General features: G+C 41.2%; 1 protein-coding gene across 2 annotated transcripts in view; it reads left to right on the top strand.

Annotated features, from left to right (window-relative positions):
• The window catches only part of LOC137974303 (uncharacterized), a 30101-nt gene that overhangs the window by 16325 nt on the left and 3776 nt on the right, over positions 1–10000 (top strand). The window contains exons 4-7 of one of the 2 annotated variants that reach the window (XM_068821186.1): positions 2302–2434; positions 6102–8479; positions 9560–9605; positions 9893–10000. The exon at positions 9893–10000 is cut by the window's right edge and continues 138 nt beyond it. In XM_068821186.1, the coding sequence (XP_068677287.1) occupies positions 2302–2434; positions 6102–8479; positions 9560–9605; positions 9893–10000 (2665 nt within the window). The remainder of the gene's footprint in view (positions 1–2301; positions 2435–6101; positions 8480–9559; positions 9606–9892) is intronic. The other variant, XM_068821187.1, reaches the window with a different exon arrangement.

Raw genomic sequence — 10000 nt, forward strand, 5'->3', positions numbered from 1 at the left:
TTCCAGTGATTTAAAGAAGACGTGTCAGGAATGGTTCAGTCAGTTACCAGAACTTTCCGGAATCCGAGTTCCAAGGTGCTATCGCGCTTCTGAGAAAACTGTTGCTGACACATCTATCCATACTATGGTAGATGCGTCGTTGTTGGCTTGTGCAGCTGTAAATTACGTGCGACACAAATACGAAGATGGTGAAGTGACTGTACGATTTATTGCAGCGAGACTGAAGGTCGCACTTACAAAAGCGATATCGATTCCGAGGTTAGAGCTCATGGCAGCAGTGTTGGGTCTTAGATTGGCAAGGAAGGTGTCAGAGCTGTTAGAGACACCCTTCGAGAACTGTACACTATGGACAGACACCAAGGACGTCATTTTCTGGATCCAGGGTCAGTCGAGAAGGTATAAGACTTTTGTTGCCAACCGAGTATCAGAGATTCATGAAAAGTCTAGTCCCAGACAGTGGCGACATGTCCCCACCGATTTGAATTGTGCAGATGATGCGACTCGCGGGTTACACGCGAAAGGTGCTGACAAGTGATCATCGCTGGTTTAGTGGACCTCGGTTCCTGTATGAGCATGAAGATGACTGGCCTCAAGGGAAATGTGTAGGGCATGAAGAGCGTTCGGATGAATGTCTAGCTGAGATAGTAAAACCAAAGATGACCTTTGCGTTAGAAGTTTCACAACCGTTGATGAATCCATTAAAGCACACCAGCTGGAACCGACTTAGAAGAGTCACAGCGTGTGTGAGACGATTCGCCGGTACATTATTGGCCAGGGTGAGGAAACAAGGCAAACCTTTAGGTGTTGTCACCAGGAGCGAACTTTTTTATTGACCCCAGGCGAAATAGAGAGAGCTGGAAACTGTGGAGAAAAGATTTCCTGAGGAAATGAAAGATTTGATTGGAGGTAAAGAAGTCAAAAGAGCCCCTTAAAACGTCTTACTCCTATTGTGGATGAGCTAGGTGTATTAGGAGTCGGAGGGCGATTGGACCAAGCGGAGCTACCTTATGATGCAACACACCCCAGGATCTTGCCAAAGAAAAACCACATCCCCCAATTGATTGTTGCAGATGTCCACAACCGTTGCCGACATGCGGGGGTCAATCACGTGCTGGCGCAGGTGCGAAATCGATATTGGGTCATAGATGGTTGGCAAGAGGTGAAGAATTGGGACAAAGAATGCAAGGCGTGTGAGAGAAGACGTGCGAAACCAGCATTGCAGATAATGGCACCACTTCCGAAGTCGAGACTTGGGACAACAATAAGAACGTTTGCAAAATGCTGTGTTGATTATGCTGGCCTTCTACAACCAAGATTACTCGAAGAGTTTCCGATGTTCACGTGCTCAGCAACCAGAGCGGTACAATTAGAAATGTCACGTTCATTGAGCACCACAGATTTCCTGAATGCGTTCAGCCGAATGGTGGCCACCAGGGTAAGACCGGAAGAAGTTACAAGCGATAATGGGACAAACTTCGTAGGAGCGGACATAGAGCTCAGAGAACTTGACCTCGCAATGGACCAACAGCAGATCGCAGATAATGCTGCCAGTGACGGGATCAGATGGAATTGGAATCCTCCACTAGGGTCGCACTTTGGTGGGGTGTTTAAGTCGCTGGTTAAAGTAGCTAAGAAAACCCTAGAGATGGTAGTTGGAAATGCAGGGCTGACCGACACGCGATCAACCTGCACTTGTTTGTTTGTAAGCGATAGGCGCTATCCCCGTGTGGGGACTGGATCTAGTTGAATAAAGAGAGATTGTGTAAGCACATGGAAGTACTGTAGTTTTTGAATTTTGAACCGGGCTTCGAACAGAGTTTCTCGCGCCCTAGAATATCCACCAACACCTGTAGTTTGCGTCTGGCTTGTATAGGTCTTGCAAGTGATCATATCATGAGACAAACAAGATTACTTGATTTTCATTATAATTTCCTATAATAAATGACTGCAAACGTGACATAAAATTGTTTTTACTTACATGGGCATGCCCTAGTCTATGTACTGGTTCCCATGAAATCCGTGAAGTCTGTAAGCACTAAATGTAAAGTCATTATTGTTGTTGTTGTTATTGTTGGTGTTGTCATAATCATCATCATTGTCGTCTTCGTCGTGAGACAGATTTGCTACGTGTGTAATATGATGAAAGGGAGATTGCCTATTGATGATAATTATCCCCTTGCCGGAATCAGCCAAACCAAACTCAGCCACTTATTGCTGTCTGATAAAACATGCCAGACAAATCTATGCAGCCCTTATTAGTGATACCATTCATTTATTAATTACCATGTCTTAATTACACAGGTATGCATCATTGGTGCAGACAGACTGTTAGCAGATGTTCCCAATCGAGACCCTAGAAAACGTTCGGCAATGGCAAGTCCAGCTGGCAAGATAGGAGAGTGCACAGGACCCAACAAGAGAGAACGTTTATCAGGTGAGCTTCATAATGTTGCATACAATCGGCCTCCTCTAGCATAACATTATGAAACATATTCACTGTATTTAGCTGTGGATATGTTTGCATTTTGACACATCGTGCCAGGGGTCTTAAACCCTGGGTTTCTGATATTTCGCTCGCTCGGAGCCACGAAATCTCTCGAAGTTCACAAAACCACGCGAAATACCACAAAAATTCGCTAGGAATCTTACTGAATAATAGCCTGCGTAGCCGATTCTTTTCGGAGCGCGAGAGATTTCGAGCGGCGCGAGAAGGCTGCGTTCCGCAATAACAGAATTACTAGACGAGCCGAAGTGCCATGAACATGTCGATGCATTAATGTGTGTAAAGAACTTCTATCGAAAGTATTAATACGTGAGGTCTGTGGAATGTGGCTAAAAATGGAAGGTTTGGAGTAAAGAAGTAAATACGTTACAAAAACTAAATTACTTTTGTGAAAATCTGGGAGTTGAAACTGTCTGAGATTATTACTAATGAGACTCGTGTCTGCATATTGACTAATTTTTATTTCCTGCCCATTTTCTTTTTAAACGGTGAGTGAACTTTTCTATTGTGTACTGTAGTTCCTTAAAATTCCCACGCTCCCGCAAAATGGATTGAACATTCCTAGAGTCTAATCGAAATTTCTAAAGCGAATTTGTGAGGTTAGACGTTTCTTTTTTCTTTTTTCTTTTTAATTTTTATATTTCTTTACAGTGCATTACAATACATTACATTACAATACTGTTTACAGTGCATTACAATGTATTACTACGCTGTTTACAGTGCATTACAATACTACAATACTGTTTACAATACTGTTACAGTACTGGAAATGAGCTTAAAACCATTATTTTAAAAGAGAGTAATGAAGGCTAATAAGTTACAAAATAACGGATTAATGTATAAGTATCCCGTTTAGTATAAAATTTGTTGAGAGTATTGTTTTTAGTGCAATTATATTTTTGCACTTCTTACCAAGAGAAAATGAAGGGACAGAGAGGGAGGCTCCCGGTCCAGCCCTTGGGATATGTCATGTCCACGAAAGTTATTTTTAGACGAGCGGAAGTCATGCAGGCCAACCTCGGTCTGATGTTTGAAAGAAAAGCAAAGATTTCATGTAAAGGCGGACGATGTGGACTTAACGTTTGTTGATGACTGCATGCGGACGTCTCGGAAGACAGACTTCCGCTCGTCTAAAAATAACTTTCGTGGACATGACATATCCCGGCCAACGCACCGAGCCTCCCTCTCTGTCCTCTCATTTTCTCTTGTTCTTACTTAATGTTAACTTTTGTTTTAAAACCTACTATATTCGGAAGGGCGATGTTTCTTCTGCATTCCCATAAATATGATTTTCCTAAGATTAATAAATAGGTAAATAAAAGTGACTTTAGTTTAACACCCAGAAGAATGTCCTGCAGGTTTAGTCGATTGATTTTTTTGTAAGAGACAGGAAAGAAAAGATTTCAAGTGTTCCCAAAACTGGCTGGACTCAGTACAATAGAACATGCGATGGTGTAAAGTTTCGGGTCTTATTTTACAGCTGAGAAGGAACATTTGTCGTCTTAATAAAGCCTATCTGGCACAGTTTAGAGTTTACAGTGTACATAATAGAGTTAAAACGTTACATTGGAAAGCTTTTAACTAAGGCTCAGATGAAAAACTGTGGGGTAAACTATAAATTTCAATTAGTTGTTCTTCCATAAGATTGAAACCGCTGTTTAGCTTTTGAGCGTAGTTGGAAGATCATGTGTGCTTTTAGACTTAGTAGCTATAATAGTGTTTTGATTTCTTTTCTAGCACATTAAACTGCTGGTTATTGACGGATTTGAAGTAAAGATTTAGTATATTAAATTACCGCTTATTCCCTTAGGCTTCTTGGTATCGAGTGACGAAGTCCACTGAGCCCACTCAAGATAATTTAATTTGTTAACATCTGAGAGAATTATCGTTCAGTAATTATCGTACGTTCAATATAGCGGATGTCAGACTTAAAGTACTGTTTGTAGAAATAGGTTTATCATCAATTCGGATGTCTTGGTTAATCCACATTATGAGGAAATTGTTCTTATTTGCTATAAACGCATCTCTGAATTCAGACCGCCACTTTATTAACTCGCTATAAAACAGAGGATTAATCGAGAGGTCATTAAAAATGTAATTGAAGCTAAATAACAGGAGTCATCCAAACTCATCAGTAACAATTAAATACTTGAGATATACCTTCCAGGTACGGTAACCTTCGTTTGATCCAAAGATTCTCCTAAGCCAGGCCAGTCTAAGAGATTTAACCATGGACTCTATATCTATCATTCTGAGGCCACCTTCCTAGTGGGTATTTATCGCTGATAATCTGGTCACTTTATCTCGGCCATTGCATAAATATTTAGAAATTGAGCCAAAAATAATTCAACTTTTACCCTTACCTTATTGTTAGATATAGGTAGCAAATGCTCAGATTTAAAGAGACACTTTGTGTTGAATATGAAAATTGGGAGTGCATCTGATTAGGGTCAAACCTGGATATAAGTGACATACTAATAGTGTATTGTTCTATTAAGGTCTCGGTAAAGGTAAATTTGGGCGTCTCGCTCAATTTTTTTTGTTTTTGCAACTCTTGAATCGGTGGGCAGTGAACTATATTTTCCCAAAAAACAATTATGAAAAATTAATTTTAAAACCGCTAAAATCGCTTTTGTTTCTTTGAACGACGTATCATGTCAATTACACATGAAAGGATTGGGTGTCAATTGAAAGCCTTCACGCGCAATCTGCTACCTTAGCACGTACCCGAACGCTGATTGGCTCAGCATAATTGGCTTTCAAGTAGGGGGCGGAGTTATTAGAGAGGTTAAGCATGACGTTTACAGCAAACGGGAAACGGCAGGCTCCTGCTTATCATAAGAGCGAGAAAATTCTCTTATTTTAACTTGTCTCGTTCCTGTGAGAAGTTGCTTGATATCTGGAACTAACAGGACAGAAATGAGCTAACATCAAGCAGGGTTCTTACATTTTTGGCAAAACCCTAATTGCCGTTTGCCGTTTGGCGTAAACGTCATGTAAGAAACCTTCTTACATATCATACAAGAGGGGTAAAACACTCAACCACGTGCTCGTTAAAGCAAAACTGTGAAATGAAGGTTTCATAATTATCTATAACCACAAACCGGTGCAAAAGAGAGGCTGGTGCAGGTATGTCACATACTTTCAAATTCTCAGCGCAGTGGGTTGTGTTTTTATCAAAGTGTTGATCTCTGAGTGGCCGCTTACGACAGCTTAAAAACAATGAGATAGTCCACTTGGGTATTCCCAAAGGTGGCCGCGGTCGCTTACGAGAGCTTTCAATTAGAGAGTTTAATTGACATTTAAAACGGGTTTTACATTGGTGGACGTAAGTAAAGCTGGTCGGCCACGTGAGGGGTCGCAGTGAGAGCTCCAACTGCATGTCTTAGCTCAACTGATTTGCGTGGGAAGTACAAGTCATTAAAAACTGAAACTTGCTACAAGTTAGAATGCACCTTTTTTCGGCAATGTTTCAGTCCAATTTTTTGCAAGTTATGCCTCTTTTCATAAACTGGTAGACTGAAAAATCTAGCTTTGCATGCACAGCATGCAGTCAAGTGCTTTCTATGCTGTCCTAACTTTGAATCATTTCGTTTAGTGCCCCCTGAAGAGATCTATTTGCGTGGCCCACTGGCTTTGGAAGCTTACAACAAGGCTCTGAGTAAAGGAAAGACAAGAGTTAGAAGAATACCAGTTATGTTGATTGGCCAAGACCGCTCTGGAAAGACCAGCCTTAAGAAGTCTCTTAGGGGAATACGGTTCAATCCGGATGAGAGCAGCACTGTTGGGATCGACGTTGATCCATCCTACTTTAAAGTCACCACTGAGATTTGGAAGACTGGGGAGAAGGATCAAGATGCAAACACTAAAGATGCAATTTCCTATGAGCAACATGCAGCTCGCTTGGTTGTAAAGATTTTAAAGGAAGAAAATTTTTGTACAAATGAACGTTCTGTTGAGTCTTTCCAGTCTGTAGATTCCTCCCTTGCAGACATGGTGACACCAAGTGCAAATACAAGGGATGAGAATAGCACGGTATCTTCCCTGGAGTTTATCAAGATCGGTCACAATGAATTCCCCCGAGATAAACAGCTGGATGTTTCAGCGTCTCCTGGAACTTCAAAAGATTCAGATTCTGATGGTAGCAGTAATCTTTACAACACCCCAGCAAATCAAAGAACTGATCTTACAAATAGAAGAAGTAATCATCTCACCACATCCAAAATACCAGATGAGGTGGAAACTTTCATTAAGAAATCGTTTCAGGAAGTCGACAAGCTAAAAAATGAAGATTACATTTACTCGGTATTGTGGGATTTTGGTGGACAATCGGTTTATTATGCAACTCACCCACTCTTTCTTACATCGAGGGCTTTGTACCTTTTGGCGTATGACCTCAGCCGAGAACTTCATAAAACGGCTCAGCCTGTAACAAAGCAGGGCGTGTACAAGAACATACAAGACAATTTTGAAACAAGAAGTAATTTGGACTATCTTGATTTCTGGATGACATCCATTGCCTCACTCGCCAGTCGAGATGACTCGAAAGACTCAGATTCAAAATCCCTATTTTTGCCTGAAGAAAATCCTCCTATCTTCCTAGTTTGTACCAATGCTGATCGACCTTATGGCGGGGCAGAACCTTTAGCGCTAGCCCGTGAGGTGTATGATTCTTTGCAGGGAAAATCGTACAAGAACCACTTGTTTGATGTCTTTGTAGTTGATAATACTAAATCAGGTGGTGAATCAGAGTGTCCAGAGGTGGCGCGTCTGCGACGTAGCATTCTAGCTGTTGCAAAAGAACTACCAATGATGAAGGAAGACATTCCAATCAAATGGTTAAAGTATGAGAAAGCGCTCCAAGCCACTCTGGGTAAAGGTCATAAATGGATTTATTTTGAGGACGCAAAACGGATCGCAGCTGAAGTTTGCCAAATTCACGACAATCAAGAATTTGTAACATTGCTTGACTTTTTACATGATCAGAGAATTTTAATACATTTTGATGACTCTCCTGAATTAAACAAATTGGTTGTCTTGGATCCTCAGTGGTTGATTGATGTGTTCAAGAAAGTGATAACTGTTCAGCTCCCTGACTGTCACGGAAAAGCTGAAACAAAACAATTGTGGCACAAACTCGAGACAACAGGAATCCTTGAAGAAAAACTCTTGACGCATGTGTGGGACCCACTGATAGAACCGCATGAAACCTTTGAAAGCTTTATTGCTATCATGGAGAAATTTAGTTTACTCTGCTCTTGGCCTTCGTCAGATACCTCATGTAACAAGCAGTACTTGGTACCATCCATGTTAATGTCGCATCCACCACAGGACATCACCGAGTTGATTGCATCTGCAGAACTCCCTTCTCTTTTCCTAAAATTTGAGTATGGACAAGTTTCTTGGAGCTTGTTTCCGCGGCTCGTGTTGCAGTTTTTTCAGTGGGGCCAAAATGAATTTCTGAGTTCACTGCATCCTCATTTGTACAAGAATTTTGCCAGATTTCAGACAGCTGGGGACGAAGACTGCTCCGTGATCTTTTTGTGTCATTCCTCGTTCATAGAAATAGTTGTCCACAGAGGAAATGTCAATCCACGGTTAGCGGAAGGGAATCAATCAAAGTTGACTATTTCGTCTGACACCCACCATGATTCATTTGAAGTGTTCTGTGCTCGTACTGTTTACAGACAATTGTCTTTGATGCTTGAGTGTATGCGTAACGAGTTCTATTGGCTGAGGAACATGACATATCAAGCAGGTTTTATTTGCCCTGTATGTTGCCATGGAAAGCTAGTCAACTACTGCCGCATTCATCACAAGCAAGATTGTGAACAAGGGGAATGTCTTCATTTCTTATCTGAATCTGAGTTGCACCGCGCCAACCAGTTTATCACATGCACCCGAGCGGCTGCTGCAGTGAATAATAAAGTTCACGTCACTAGTTTTTCAGCTTGGTTCATAAGTCCACGTGAACAGGTAATAAGGATCGGAATACAAACTTTTTAAATGAAAGAATTTTCTATCATTCATTAGTCCTTCTTTCACGGGAACGAAATAACCTTCATCTAACCATGTGGCTCTGAGTTCACAGCTCAGTTGGTAGAACATTGCACTGATATCGCAGAAGTAATGGGTTCGGATCTCGTTAAAGCCACCTGAATTTTTCAGTTGTCTATGAGAGACAATTGCTCCAATTGCCCAGTTAAGTGCGATGATCATTACTATCTATCGTCTATAACTCGCACTTCAAATAACATAAATGTCTTTTTTTTTTTCTTTGGTTCATTAGTCCTTTCAAGGGGACGAATGAGCGCAAGAAATTGTCTTGCACCAGTACCCCATCCATTCCTAGGAGCGTACAACTTTATTTTATTTTTGGAACGGCGTTTTTACAGACCGAGTTATTTTTAGATTGATTGTCCCGCACCAGACCTTTCCAGCTAATCACAAGTCTCGCATAAGAAATTATTACCCATTGCATTGGGAATGGTCACTCGTGCAAGCCTACTCAGTTACACTTCTTTTAGACCTTGCCTAAAAATAGCTTGATACGTGAAAGTACCGTTACAAAGACCTAGTACTGGTGTTGTTGGCCTCTGCCTGTTCCCAACCGTGTGGCTTCATAGCTCAGTTGGTAAAGCATTTTACTGAATCGCAGAGGTCATGGTTCGAATCCCGTTGAACGACTTAAGGAGACTCAAACTAGTTTCAATTCTTTCAAGAAACTGTAAACTCCAACTATAGTTTCAATTCTTTCAACAAACTGTATGTACCATTTGGAAGGACTGACTTCTCCGACCGGTGTAAGAACCCGCGTATTTTTGTACGGTGGTCGAATTCTCAACTAACAGAGCCACCGGTGCAAGGTACCACCAATGGTATATCATATATATCATATATGTAATTACAAAGGCAGCACTTTCTCCTCGGTTATTTAAAGACCCTGAGTGTTGGTCCCGGCCGGAGTTGAACTCACAGCCTCCCGGTAAATGTATAATCTAGCCAAGAGCTTTGGTTTTGTTAAGTAACTATTGTTATTTTTCGTTTTACTTGTAGACAGCTGCTGATGAGATTGATGAAAGACGGTTGCTTTCTGGAAAAGGTAAGTTTGTGGCTGATGTACCATGTCGTATTTTGGATCTCATGATTCGACGGATTGTTCCAGTGAGGTTGCTTAGAGGTAAACTTACACACATTTCTTCGTTAAGCCACCAATCCCGTTCGCATCACTAGAATTTAATTATTTCTTCTTGAAAGTACTTGCTTCCTGGCTGCTCATAGCGCTTTCAAGGTTGTTCGCTTTTTATTTTCTGCCAAATCAGCTGAAGCTGGAGATCAGTCAGAGTGCCCATTTACCTTCAAACACTAAAAGTCTTTGCATTGCTTTAGGGATTGAAGACAGGCCTCTCGCCCAGATTCCTAGCGATCTTGTTGAATCACTTATGTCGGACTCATGCCATCCAGAAGAAATTGTAGTTCAGATGAAAGAAAGTCTAC

This window comes from Montipora foliosa, chromosome 10 (assembly GCF_036669935.1).
Source record: "Montipora foliosa isolate CH-2021 chromosome 10, ASM3666993v2, whole genome shotgun sequence".
Lineage (NCBI taxonomy): Eukaryota > Metazoa > Cnidaria > Anthozoa > Scleractinia > Acroporidae > Montipora > Montipora foliosa.